Genomic DNA, 14,471 nt, shown 5'->3' on the forward strand with positions numbered 1-14,471 from the left:
AGGGGTGCAGGAGGACTCCCCGGCAGTCTCTGTCTCCTTCCCTTCCTCTGCCCTCCTCCTGACTCCCGCTGTCCCCTGTTCTCTAAACTGCCTCCTCTCCCTCGTTTGTTTCCCGTCATCGTCATTGTCTGTCTGGGGACCTGAACCTGCAGGGATGTAGATTTCCTCTGTCCCGTTGCCACCAGCGAGGCTTCAAGCCGTGGTGCTCGGGGCCAGCGCCTCCACCCTCCCCGGCCTCCTGACACCCCCCAGCAGGGAAAATGCACCCTCAGCCCCGGCCAGCGTGGCTCTGTGGTTAGAGCGTCGCCCGAGCGCTGGAGGGTTGTGGGTTCGATTCCCAGTCAAAGGCATATACCTGGGTTGCAGGTCCGATCCCTGCCCCTGGTCAGGGGGCAGCCCATTGATGTGTCTCTCACATGGATGTTTCTCTTTCTTCCCCTCTCTCCCCCACCTCCTCCCTTCCATTGTCTCTAAAAATCAATGGGAAAAAATATCCTCGCGTGATGAGTAACAAAATATTTAAAATAAACAATAAAACGCACGTTCCGTGTGCCTGTCGTGACGCGACCAGCGCTGGGGAAAGCAGGCGGTGCACAAACACGGAGCAAACACGGAACAGCGAACAAGCCACTGTCATCACACAAGACCAGGAAAACTGCGAAAGGGGAAAGTCCTGTGTTTGAAAATACAAATGATTCTCAAGGGAGAACCAGGAATAGGAGGAGGCCAGGGGAGGGCTCCGTGGGACGGGCCCGGGAGCCGCGCCGACGCCCCCCAGGGACCTCCGAGGGCCGGTCTCACCGGGTGCAGAGCTGCCCATCGCCCTGCGGCCCCTGGGGCCCTGCCTCAGTCTGTGGCCCTCTGCCTGGGACAGGGACCTTCCCGTCAGGAGCTCGACACCGTTCCCGGTGACGGCCGCCTGCGTTTTGCCGAAAAACTTGAATTGTGGAAGCTGGACCCTCTCTCCTCCCGGCCGCGTGTCACATGCACGAGTCAGAGGTGGCCTCTGCGTGCTGGACCCGCGAGCTCAGACCCCTGCCGGCGGCAGAGTCCCGTTTTCGCACGTCCAGTTTGAAATGGAGTAACCAAGGGAGCAGACCTCGAGCCCTCTCAAGCCTGCCTGTGTCCCGGGCCCCTCGCGGCACCCGCGTCTTCCAGCCATTGAGTGCGGTTCCCTGGGCCCCACATCGGCGCAGGGGGAGCTGCCCAGACGCCCACCTCAGCCTGCGGGCGGCTGTCCCAGGCCAGGTGCCCGCCCCAGTGAGCCTCCGTGTGTGCCCTGGCGCCAAAGTGACAAACCACATCCAGGCGGCCACAAGTCTTTATATTAATCTATTACAGCGAAGGCCCCTATAATAAACAGATAACGCTAATCATTAATATGAGATTATCATAATAAATCATAAGTTGAATTTATATAACTTTTAAATAATTATATTTAAAATAATATAAGGTTATAATTAATAATGACTACATAACCATAAACAAGCAATATATTAATTATATTTAACATTTTAGAAATTTTTAAAATATTTTTTAAAATTACAATATTTTAAAATAATTAAAATATTTAATTAAAATATAATTTAAAATATTTTAAATAATTACAATATTTTAAAATAATTAAAATATTTTAAACTACAAGTTAAGTACTAATTAACTACAAGTATAATTAATATAATGCTATTGATTAATGTTGGTAACATTAATTAACATTATTATAATATTGATATTAATCGATAAGGGTAATAAACTAGCCATAGGCCAGTGGGTCTCAGGCATTCCCCCCGGGGCCTTTCTTTCCCTTACTTGGCCCTTTCTCGGTGTCACCCTGGCCCCAGGAATGGAGGCGAAAGCCCAGGAGCCAGTTGGCTGCTCAGGCAGGGTCCTGGCCCTGGGCTCCGCGAGCCCCTCTCACTGGGCACAGCAGCCCACGCCTCGCCTCAGCCACGACCCTGCCTCCCCGTCGTTCCAAACCAGCCCTGAGTGTCCTCCCCGGGGCCCACACACGTCCGAGCCGAAGACCCAGCCTCCCTCCCTCGAAGGTCCCTCCCAGTCTGAGGTCACCGGCTGGAAGGGGTTGGAGGGTCCCGGCCCCTGCAGAGGACTGAACAGGGGGCCTCTGGGGACGTGTGCGCGTCCCAAGCCCCGTGTCTGTGACCTCATTTGGCAAGAAGGTCTTTGTAGATGTAATTAAGTTAAGGATCTCAAGATGCGGTCATCTCGAATTACCTGGGTGCCCTCCAGGTCCAACCACGGGTGTCCTTCTAAGAGACAGGAGACAGACACCGGACAGAGAGCCGTGTGAGGACGGACGTGGGGAAGGAGGGATGTGGCCACCAGCCCAGGTTCTCTGGAGGTGACCAGAAACCACCAGGAGCTGGAGAAACAAGCAGGGACCCTCCACGGGGGCCCCTGGAGGGCGCGCGGCCGGGCCGGCACCGTGACTTCGGGCTGGGGGAGAGGCGCGTCCGTCTCGGTGGGTCGCCCGGGCTGTGGCCAACCTCCTGGGGGCACCCACTCTGGTTTCCTGCTTCCTCTTTACGCCGCAGCCCCTCGGGATTCCCCAGGCATCCCAGGAAGGGCTTTTTCTCTCTGGAAAGAAGTAGCCAAACTCCCACGGGGCACCCATAGGTGCCTTCTACCCAGAGCACGCCTCGCCTTGGAGCATCGGGGAGCAGCTGCCTTCGGTTCCCTGTGATGGATAAATAATAGAAGAGAAAAACATTGACCACGGCCCGGCCGGCGTGGCTCAGTGGTTGAGCATCGGCCTGGGATCCAGGAGATCAGGGTTCGATTCCGGGTCAGGGCACAGGCCCGGGTTGCGGGCTCGATCCCCAACGGGGGGCGCACAGGAGGCGGCCGATCAATGACTCTCATCACTGATGTTTCCCTCTCCCTCCCCCTCTCCCTGCCTCTCTCTGAGATCTATAAAAACATTTATTCTTTGAATGACCGATGCCCGTCATCTGTATCCCTCGCCCTTCCACGAAAGCGGAGCCAATGAATCAGGCTTTCCCAGAACACTCTTCTTCTGCTATAAATCAGATCTAACCGGGACCAGCTCCTCCGTCTCACGATTCCGTGACCACAAAGGGGAAGCAAGGAGCCCCCTGTTTCCTTCCACAGGGAGGCCGCGTCCAGAGGGGCTCGCGGCAGGAGCGGAAGACAGCCAGTCACGCACGCGTGGGAGGGACCACGGCCGGCAGGAGGGAGTCCCCCGATCTCGGCGGCGAGAAACCCCAGCCCTCCCCGGGCGGAGCACGACCACCCAGCGCCCGGAGGCCAGGACACGCCACAGTCCTGGGCCCCCGGGGAGGGACCTCTTCTTGTGCCACGGGACTTGGGGGGGGGGCTGGGATGGACCGAGGAACGGAGGAGGCCTGGTCACCCGTGCCAGCGAGCCTGCAGTGCTGTTCCCAGGTGTCACTCTCGGGCACAGGTTGTGGGAGGAACCCAGGTGGGAGCCGGTGGTGTTGGCGTCACAGTGACCGAGAGCCCCAGCGATACGCTGTCGCCGGGAGTCTGATCGGTGAGGACAGGCGTGACGTGAGCACAGGTGTGGGACAGAGACGCAGCCCAGGGCCTCGGGAAGGCGGACACTGTGGGAGGCGTGTGCTGCGCAGGGTTCTTTGTTTTGTTTGTTTGTTTTGTTAAAACCTCACCAGAGGATATTTTTTTCCCATTGATTATTTAGAGAGAATGGGAGAGGGCGGAGACCCAGGGAGAGAGAGAGAGAGAGAGAGAGAGAGAGAGAAACATCGATGTGAGAGAAGCACATCGATTGCCTCCCACACATCCCCGAACAGAGCTGGGGATCTAACCTGCAACCCAGGTACCTGCCCTTGTCCGGGAATCGAACCCGAGACCCTTTCAGTGCCCCGGGGCCCCGTGTTCCGTCAGGAGCCGCAGTGAGGCTCAGGCACGGCCGGGCCTGCAGGGGCCTCACCGGGAGCCCCAAGCTGCGTCTCTGCCCCTGGGGAGGCCTCGCTGCCCCCACGGGCTTTGCTCTTATCAGCTGCAGGAAGCGAGGCAGATAGGCCTTGAGCAACGGAGCCACCAACAAGCTCTTTCCGCAACCCCGGGGCGCCGACCTGGGTCTGTCCCAGACCAGGCCGGGCCGCCCGGGGGGGTGGAGGGGTCAGGGCGCCGGCGGAGAGCCCAGGGTGCCCGCCCGGCCTGGCCTCGCCCACGAGGCGGGGGGAGCAAGTCTGCGGGCGCCCCTGGGTTCCGCTCGCTCCTCCTGCACGGTCTTGCTTAACCCCCCCCGAGTCCCTGGGTGAAACCAAGCTCCCTCCTCAGCTGTTGAATCATCTCCGAAGCTGGAGAAACACCACAAAAATATTCGACCTAAAGCATCACATCTACTTGAGTGTTACCCGCTTCTCGGGACTTTGCCTGATTCTTCCTGAACCCGGGACCTTCATCCGGGGGCCGGGGGCTGGGAGGGGCCGGTCCCTGCGTGGAGGGGCCACGGGGCTGCCGGGCAGGCTGTGCCCACCACCTGCCACGTGTGCTCCTTAGCAGCCGAGCTCCGTCACTTTAGGAAAGAGGTGTGTTTGTTTCAACCCTCACCCGAGGATATTCTTCCCTTTGCTTTTCAGAGAGAGTGGGAGGGGGAGAGAGAGAGAAACATCGATGTGAGAGACACATCAATGGGCTGCCTCCAGCACGTGCCCCAGGGATCGAGCCTGCAACCGAGGTAGGTGCCCTTGGCCACAGTGGAACCCGGGACCCTTCAGTCCACAGGCCGACGCTCTAACCACTGAGCAGCACACCGGCCAGGGCGGGAAAGGGGTATTTTTATAGAAAAACTGAATAAAACTCCCATCACGGCCACTGCAGCTACAACAGGAATGAAAACCAACACAGGCCCGAGCTTTCCTGTGCGCCAGGCACGGCATCGAGCACGGGACACGCGTGACATCCCGTAAACCTCACACGTGGGGAACGGAGGCTTCGGGAGCCCGAGAGCCCAGGCCAGGCCCCCGCGCCCCGCGGCCGGGAGGAGGCGGCAGGCAGCCCGGAGGCAGGGGCCGAGCACGACCCCCCTGGGAGCGAGGAGCGGGGGTTGGGAGGTGGCAGAGGGACCACTGCAGCCCCAAACCCCGTCCTTCTGCCCCTCAGTTCAGGGCACCTGCCTTACGGACCGTCCTGTATTTCCTGTCCCCCGACGCCCTGAGCTCTGGGCGCAGGCCTGGCGGGGCTGCCCCCCAGGGTGAACCAATTCCTACAACTAAAAACCACTGCCCAGCGCCCGCTACTCTATCCGGTTCCTCCTTGAGCTCAAGGCCACAATCTCCCGCCCTGATCACCAGGGCAGGTCCCAGGCGACCAGGGACAGCCCTGCCCCCCTGCCCCTGAAATTGTTCACACCAGCCAACCCCACGCCCGCTCGCCCGCCTCGCCGCCCATCCTCTCGAAAACCACAGGCCCTGCTCCTACCACACCCCGTTCCCTCTGCACTGCCCCAGCCGGCTTCCCCCGCGGTGGTCCTGCGGCTGGTCCCCGGCGTGCCCTTCCTCCAGAGAACTGTGAGTAGCCCTCTCTCCTCAGTGACAATCGTCCCCGGTGGGTCGCTGTGCCATCCTGATAAAAACAAGAGCATTGAGACACCTGTCTCCAGAGAGCCCTCCGCAGACAGGTGGGGCCAGGCGTGGCGCTAGGACACCCCACTGCCGGGAGCCGGGGCTCCTCATCTGCCCCTGGGGGGCCTGGGTAACCTCCTGTGTCCACTCTGGGTCTCAGAGTCAGTCGATTTTGTCCTGCGGTTTGGATGGGACGGTGGCCAAGGAAACTAGGGGAACAGAGAGGTTTGCGGCCGGACCTCCTGGATCCGCCCATCCCGCTCACATTTCCTCAGTTCCTCCCAGCGTGCGCTCCTCACTGGGTCCCCATGACACACCAGAGGTGTGACCAGACCACGGCCCAGCCCGCAGACCAGAAAACTCAGAGGGCCCGAGAGGCACGCAGACCTGCCCAGGCCACAGAGCTGGGCTGAGGTCGGAACTGGGTGAACTTGCCCATTTGTGGTGAAAGTGGTAGGATACCAGCCCCGCCCCGCGGTGGAGCCGCCCTGTGACAGGCTGGGACACTGTCACCCAGCTTTGCTGGCAGCTGGGACACCAGCTGTGGAAGGAGCTCAGGAAGGTGCCTCTGTGGCCTGGCCGGACCCCCCGCCCGCTGAGGCCTACACAGCCTCCCACAAGCCCGTCCCGTGTCCTGTGCTTCGGTCTCCCCGTCGGCAGGCGGGGTGAGAGGTGGCCGGCTCAGGGTGAATGAAATGCACACGTGGTCACTGTACCCGTGTCTGGGGGTGGCTGTGACAAGGGATCGCAGCCAGGGTGGCTCAGGACACGGACATGTAGCCTCTCATTCTGGAGGCCACACTCAGAAAGCATGCCCCCTGCAAAGCTCTGGGGGAGGGTCCTTCCTGCCCCTTCCAGCTCCTGGGGCTCCCAGCCTCCCTGGGGTTGGGGCCACATCCCCCCAACCTCTGCCTCCATCGTCACATATCCTCTCTGAGTCTCTCCTCTCCTTTCTCTATGTGGACACTTGTCACTGGGTTCAGGGTCCACCTGGGCATCCCAGGATGACCTCACCTCAGATCCTCAATTTCTCTGCAAAGACCCTTTTTCTCAACACCACCCCACTCACAGGCTCCAGGGACTGGACTTGGGTATGGCCTGGGGGCCCCATTCCGCCCCTGACACACTTCACACGGGTGTCTGCTCTTGTCACTGTCACCGACACCTGAGAGTAGATGCCTCTTTCCAGGCTGCGCTGGGAGCTCCATGTGCACAAGGCCCGGGTCTCAGGAGAGAGGGGCCAGAAAACACGGGGCGCGTGGGAGATGGGGCGAGTGTGGGGACAGAGCGGCCGGAGCAGCAGGGCAGGGCAGGTGGAGGCGACCCTGGAGGAAAGGAGGCACCCCCTGCACGCTGAGCAAAGGTCCTGGGGCAGGTGGAGCAGCAGGCGGGGCCTGGGCCCCGCAGCAGGGGTGGCCACGGGACCTGCAGGACATGCAAACTATTGTAATTCTTTTTTGTTGCTAATGCTCACCCGAGGATATTATTTCCATTGATTTTTAGAGAGAGTGAAAGGGAGGGAGGGAGGGATGGGGAGAGACACACCGACTGGTGGCCTCCTGCACTCACCCCAACCGGGCCAGGGATCAACCCAGAAACAGAACACAGCCCCCGGGTACCCCCAGGAAAGGGGAAGCCCCTCATCAGGGATGTCCTGGGGTACAGAGCTCTGCAGACAATATTTGGAAAAGCGTTTTAACCCCAGAAGACCCGTGGACACCGGGACCCGGAGGTGAGGCAGGTTGGCCAGTGGAGACAGTAGGGGGGGTGAGGTTCTCTGAAGGGCGCGGCGACGTCTGCCGACCGCCCGCGGGTGAGCCGTCATGGGTCCAGCCCCGAGCCAGGCGCTGAGCGGTCCATGGAAAGTCAGTCCAAGCAGAGGGGAAACTGAGGCCCAGAGAGGTCAGGGCATTCTCTCAGGGCCACACAGCCAGGAAGGGTCAGGCCATGCCACAGCCCCTGGCTCACACTTACCTGCACAACAAGCTAAAGGGCCGGAGCAGGTGCCACCACAGTGGACCCAGCCACGGGAAGGTGTGACCCAGCCCGTGGACCGGGGCGGGGCACTCGGGTGTGGAGCCTGCGGTCCAGCTGGGCGGGCGGTCAGCTGAGGAGGAAGGGAAGGACCTGCCCACACTGAGGGCAGCTCCATCTGAGCTCATCCCAGGAACGGGGAGCTCACTCCTCTCACTTCCAGGGAACTGGCCCGATGCCCACGGTCCAGCCCGCCGGGCCCCTGGGGAATTTAGAGCCCGGGTGGTGAGCGCAGCAGCCCCAGCTGGTCTGAGAGGCACCAGGCAGCAGGCGAGAAGGCCCAGAGCCCCTCAGCCCAGCCCACCCGCTCCCCAGGCGAGGAGCGGCCCTGCTCATCCCAGGTCAGCTCTGGGCACCTCTGAGGGTGGTCTGGCTTCCACTGCAGGGAGGGGAGTGAGGCATGGGGGCAGGAAGCAGACTGAGGGGTAGTTTTTAAAGCCAGGGCTCTGAGTCCTCCCTCCTTTGGGTGTAGGGACAGGTGCGCCCACCTGAGAGCTCTGATGACCGCCTAGCCCACCCCCTACCCCCTCACCTCCGTCCAGGAGCAGAGCCCCCTCCTCACTTTCCCCAGAACAGCCCAGAAGCCTGGTCAGCTCCCTCCATATACCCTGGGGAAAGTGAGGTCCAGAGAGGGAGGGTCAGCACAGTCACCCTGTGACACAGAGGCCGCCCTGGCTCACTGAACCCCCAGGAGAGGACCGCTGTGTGCCAATTGCAGGGCCAGGTGAGACCCCCACTGGGAGCCAGGCCGGCCACAGGGAAAGGAGCCAGTAAGGACACTGGGGTGCGTCCGAGGCAGGGGGCTCAGAGCCGGACTGTGGAGGCTCCAGGGCCTCGCAGCAGCTGGGGCCCAGGCAAGGGGGGAGGGAGCGAGGATTCTCGGCAGGGGCACGGCCCCGCAGAGGTGGCCAGGGGTGCCAGGCGTGTATTCGGTGCGCTCTGTGTCTCCCTTTCCTACTCTCTCTCCTGCTCCAGCTTTGCCTCCCTGTCTGTCCCTGTCTCTCTGTCTCTCTGTCTCTTTCTTTGTCTCTCTTTGTCTGTCTTTGTCTCTCCCCTCCCTACCATTGCCCTCCCACCTCCATACCCCTTGCCTCAGCGCCAAGGTCCTGATGGCCCCTCAGCTGACCCCTTACCCTGGCTGAGATCAAGGACCCGTGGGGACCCCGGGGGAGGGGGCACGGGAGAGGCAGGGGCTGCTCTGAGACCCTCTGCTGCCCCAGCCTCACTTCCCTGTGGCCGGTTCTCTCTCCCCTCGAGGGATGTCCCAGAGCGAGGCCGCCGGCCTGGACAAGGACAGGACTTGGCCTCTTGCTGCTGGGAACTGGCCAACAGCAAACCCTTGAATTAGCTTTTCCCCCAGAGGACCCCGGGCCCTGCGGCCTGTCACCAAGCTCCTACACCCGCAGGGCCCCTGATGGAGGAGGGAGGAGGTCCCTTCCCCTGTGGTCCCCATGGGTGTTCCCCTTGCCTGCGGAGACCTGTCCACCCAGCAACCTCTGCGGGGCCGCACTGCCCTACGCAGGGCCCGTAACCCTGGCGCATGGTGCACCCCGCGGGCTGGGGCGGGGCTGGAGGGGGCAGGGGAGGGCCCCCCTCCTGGTCAGTCCTCATCTATGTTGCATGAGGCACCATGCCTCACCCAGTCCTCCTACAAAGGGGTTCGTGAGGCTGGAGGGCTAGGGCTTCACCTGGAAGGGGGGTCCCCATGCTGGAGCCCTGTCCACCGGCTGCGCCCGGAGGACACCCTGCAAACCGGGGCAGTGCTCCTGCCCTCCCTTGAGGTGGCTGAAGGATGCCAGCAGCACCGTCTCCGCTTCCTTCCAGGGTCCCTCCGACGGCCGCCCGCCTGCCAGCATGTTTGGGCTGTGGAGAGCCTTCACCAGCGTGGTCTTCTACCTGACCCTGGCCTTCGGCTGTGGGGGGCTGGTGGGGAACGGGCTCGTCCTCTGGCACCTGGGCCTGCACGTCAGGAAGGGGCCCCTGGCCGTGTACGTGCTGCACCTGGCCGCCGCCGACTTCCTGTTCCTGGGCTGCCAGGTGGCCTCCTGCGTTGCCCAGGCCGCCCTGGGCTCCCAGAGCGCCCTCTCCTTCGTCATCTCCTTCCTGGGCTTCGCCGCGGGGCTCTGGCTGCTGGCGGCCTTCAGCCTCGAGCTCTGCCTGTCCGAGGTCTTCGCCACCTGCTACCAGAGCTGCCGCCCCAGGCACACGTCGGGCCTCGTGTGCGGCCTGGTCTGGGCGCTGACCCCGCCGGCCGTGCTGCTGACCGCCCGCGCCTGCGGCTCGCTGGGCGGGGGCGCGCGCCCGGGCGCCTGCCTGCGGTACCACGTGGCCAGCGTGGCGTGGCTGCTGGGCCTGGCCTGCGTGGCCTGCGTGGCCGGGCTCAGCCTCTTTCTCTGGGTGGCCTGCTGCTCCCCGCGCCCGTCGCCCAGGCTCTACCGCCCCGCGCTGGGCTCGGTGCTCCTGCTGCCCCTCTGCGGCCTGCCCTACGTCGCCTACTGGAGCCTGCGGCCCCTCCTCGCCTTCCTGCTGCCCACCTTCCCGCCGCTGGCCGCCCTGCTGGCCTGTGTCCCCGCCAGCTCCAGGCCGCTCATCTACTTCGCGGCCGGCCGGCAGCCGGGGAGACGCCAGCCGCTGCGGGCCGCCCTCCAGAGGGCGCTGGGGGACGGGCCCCGGCCGGGGGCTGGGGGCTGGGGGGCTGGCCCTGCCCATGGGCCTCGTGTAGGGTTCCTGGGCCCTGCCTGGCCGGCCACCCCTCACCTTGCAGGACCGTGCGGAACCCCACCCCGCCCAGCTCAGTTGCTCTGGGACCAGAGGGCCCGGGACAGAGTGACAGCCGTTGTCCTGACCCCCATGGGGAGCCTGGGAAGATCAGGGGAGCATGAGGGAGCCTCCAGGATGGGGGCGGACGTGAAGAGAGGTGACCCAAAGCCCACGGGGGGGCTGTCGCCTCACTGCGCACGCTAAGGCCGATGCTTCCACGAAAGAGTCAAAGAGGCCAGGCCCTGGCCTGTGTCGCTGATGGTCCCCGAACCCCCATGGCCTCAACTGGCCACCAGGTGCGGCTGCTTCCCACCAAACGCACCCCGTCCAGGGTTTTGTGCGGAAGGGTGGGGGCCACGCCCTCCCTCCCAGCCCAGCCCCCAGGGACCAAGTGTCCCGGACACCCTGCCGCCTGGAGGGCGCTCTTGCCCAGCTCCCACCCCCAGCTTCCCTTCCTCCCCAAGTCCTTTGCCCACCCCTTCCCCGCATCCCTCCCCGACCCTGCAGAGTCCACCCAGCCAGGGTTTGCCTCTGGCTTTCCTTACGGAGATAGGCAGGCAGGCAGAGGCGTAGATGAAGCCACGCTTTTTAGCTTTCAAGGCACAAATCATTCCCTGTGCTTTCTGATGATTAATAAAAAGACGGTTCATGGTCATTGTGAAGACATCCGAGCCCTACGGGGAATACGGAGAGAAATCAGCAAACTCTTAGGACCCAGAAAGGGGAGACATTTCGGGTGCAGAACCTGTTCAACAGGCCACAGAAATTTCTACTTTCACCTAAATGAGGACCCTCTCTATGCGTGCGCAGCTTGCGAGCCAGCATCTCACGGCCGCGGGGGCGCGTTTATGAGGCTGTCGGCTTTCTCACTCGAGAGTGGTGTGCGGCCTCTTATGGGGATCTGGGAGTATGAAGAAGCGGGAAGGAGAAAGGCTTCAACCCGGAGACACCCACCTTTTCTGTCCCTCCCTGGGACCAATGTGGTTCTGGCCACATGGAGTCCCCGCCTGGTCTCGCCCTTAGGACCGGGTGATTCCAGCAGAGGGAGGCAAGGGCCCAGGGAGGTGGGTGAGACCCGTGCCCCCCATCGGTGGAGGAGGCTTGGCTTTGGGGAGTGGGACCAGAGGGGCTCTCCGTTCCTATAGTGCTTCCTGCCAGACCCCGGGGAGGGCGAGGCCTCCTTCCTGGGGGGCCAGAATGGGGTGAGGAGCGGCTTCAAAAGAGGGGTGCCCAGGGATCAGCCCAAAGGAAATAGCTGCAGGGCTCCCTGTGGGGCCGTCCTCTGTATGCGCCATGGGGACAGGTGGGCAGCCAGCAGCTGACAGGGCCTGGGGCTCGTGATCAACAGACCAGTCCCGACAGATGGGGAGCCTGGGACCTCTGGCCTCACACCCGCTGCTGGGGTGGGAACGGCCGGATGAGCTCCAATGAGCTGGTGAGTGTTCCTGGTCCCGGAGAAGCGCATGGCTGACTGGAGGGACCTGCTGTCACCGGGCCGGGCTCCCATCCTACCGGCACCGCTCGAGCTGGGCGACCTCCAGTAAGTCACCGACAGCAGAAGGTGGTAGAGCACCGTGTCCTTCCCGGATCCCGGGAGGGACCGAGGGCGGCGGCCCTGCGGGCCAGGCCTGACCCACAAGGTCCACAGTGACACCCCTCCTGTCGGGGCAGAGCCCCATGTCTCAGCACACCCACCCAGCTGCCTGCTGGCGTCCTTGCTCCCGGCACCTCCTGCCCAGCCAGCAGGATCTGTCTTTGTGTCTGTCTGTCTGTCCTGTGACGCAGGGAGCTTCCTGGCAGGAGGCAGGGCATGTTCTCAGCTCCTCTGGTGTACAGTGGTATGGCCGCAACAGAGCAACTGAATGGAGTCTGACCAAGCTGGTCCTGGAACCTTCCTGGCCCGCTGAGTCTTGGCCCCTGACCTGGAGCCTGAGTGGGACATGGGACTGGGGAGGCCCAGGTGGCTCCCTGCAGAGGTCAGAGTGCAGAGGGTAGAGTGCAGAGGTCAGAGTGCAGAGGGCGGAGTGCAAAGCACAGCCACCCCCAGGCCCCTCAACTTCCTCACCCCAACACCCTGCTGGGCAATGGGCCGAAGCTCAAGGTATGGACACACAGCAATGTGGCCCCAGTGTCTGGACCCCCAAAGGTCCCACCTCCTAATGCCACCACATTGGGGTTAGGGCTTCGACACTCAGGTTTGGTTTGGGCACTTGGTCACAGTGAAAGGGGCAGACCCAGGCCTGAGACTACAGGGGTCAGCAGGGCGGAGAGTGGACTAAACTCAGCTGTAGAGGTGGTTTCTCCGCCCCAGGGGCGCCTCAGGTGAGCACCCCCATCCCAGGAAAGGGCCCAGGGCTGTCGTCACTGCTCCAGAGTGTGCTGCACCTTCAGAGCTGGCCCTGCCTCAGCCCTGTGCTCCGCTGGCTCGGGGTGCAGGCTGGCCCCGAGCAGGAGTCAAGGGCTCGAGGGAATGGATGTGGGACCTGGACGAAAACTGCTCTGAGGTCCAGGGAGGCCTTGCGGTCAGTTCCTGAGCCAGAGGTCAGCCCCTGGTGGCCTGTGGCCAGCGGTCAGCCCCCGATGGCCAGCAGGATGCAGACAGGTGCCTGCTAGCTTTCGAGGATGGGTCCTTTTTCATTGGTTGCCAGCACTTAACAATCGGGAATTTTCACTTCAGAATTCAGACTCCGGCCTCCCCCTGAATGTCAGAGGCCCGCAAGCCTCACTGCCCGGCCACCGGCCAAAGGGGAGGGCGGGGGGCCTGTCTGCTGTCACCCTGGCCCCAGGCAGCTCCTCGCCATGTTGCACAGCTGTCTTCTGGACTGAAGAGAAAAGTGACGGGGCCTTTCCTCCCATTTATTTAGGGTGAAAAGTGGGGCAAAACAGACCCAGGGAGCCCTGTTTTGAGAAAAACAGGGGAGAGCTGTTTTCAGCAGGTGTCGTGAATGTTCCTTCATCCCTAACATGGCACTGAGTTCCCGGGAGAGTAAGAGCCCCCGCCCTGACTGGGCCCTTCGTTCCAGAGCTGGAGATGCTGAGGCCCTGCAGGATGGGCTTCCTCGGGTCCTGCTTGGAGCAGCAGGGGCGCCAGGCCTTCTCTGATGGGTATGAGCACATCTGAGATGCTGGGCCACAGGCCCTGGGGGCTCCGGTGAGCGGCCTCCCAGACAGCCTGGCCCTCCGGCCGGGGGCAGCAGGGGGCCTGCGCTGGGCTAATGGCCTGGCAGAGCTGGCCTGCAGGAGAAGCGGAGGTGGCTGAGGAACCGATTAAGGACATTTGGTGGCTCCCGGTGGGTAGCCAGGCCCCAGTCTGGCCAGAGACCAGGCAGCCAGGAGCAGACAGACTGAGAGGTCCCCTTGCAGTCAGCAAGGCCGGCCTGGCAAGGCCACCTCCTCATTAGCGTCTCACTGGGAGGCCGCCGGGCATCTGCTTGCAGGGAGAGGGCCAACCCCTCACAGAGCAGCCTTTATGGAGCGGATCTGAGGATGGGGTTACTGCCTGCTCCAAAACATTGCCTCCACTGCCCCTCACAGGATCTGAACCTCCACCGCCCGCATCACACTCAGGGGGGAGCGGGGATTAACTGATTTACTAATTAGAGCAGGAAGTGAGAGAGTAGAGATGGGCTCCCAGGGCTGGCCAGCCGCCACGGAGTGAGCAGAGCAGCTTTTCAAGGTTAAACGTGGCTCTGACTGCCACATTGAGAGGGAGTGGGAGACCCACCAGGCCTCTAGGAGAGCCCAGGGTCAGTGATGCCACCACACACCAGGTGCCTGTCACAGCACCCATTTTTATTGTTCTATTATATCATCATTATTAACACCATCATCACCATCATCACCATCATCACCCTCATCACCCTCATCACCAGCATCACCATCATCACCATCACCACCATCATCACCACCATCACCACCATCATCACCACCATCACCACCATCATCACCATCACCACCATCACCATCACCACCATCACCATCACCACCATCACCATCACCACCATCATCACCAGCATCACCATCACCATCACCACCATCACCACCATCACCACCATCACCACCATCACCATCATCATCACCATCACCATC

The 14,471-nt window shown here is 62.3% G+C and overlaps 1 protein-coding gene across 1 annotated transcript; it reads left to right on the forward strand.

The window, feature by feature from the left end:
- The first annotated feature begins 9,476 nt into the window (after positions 1–9,476).
- MRGPRG (MAS related GPR family member G) lies at positions 9,477–10,344 on the forward strand. The gene is given in 2 exon segments (XM_016217096.2): positions 9,477–10,295; positions 10,297–10,344. Coding segments are annotated over 2 exon segments (867 nt in total).
- The last annotated feature ends 4,127 nt before the right edge of the window (positions 10,345–14,471 follow it).

Source organism: Miniopterus natalensis, chromosome 11 (assembly GCF_054644295.1).
Source record: "Miniopterus natalensis isolate mMinNat1 chromosome 11, mMinNat1.hap1, whole genome shotgun sequence".
NCBI classification, from domain to species: Eukaryota; Metazoa; Chordata; class Mammalia; order Chiroptera; family Miniopteridae; genus Miniopterus; species Miniopterus natalensis.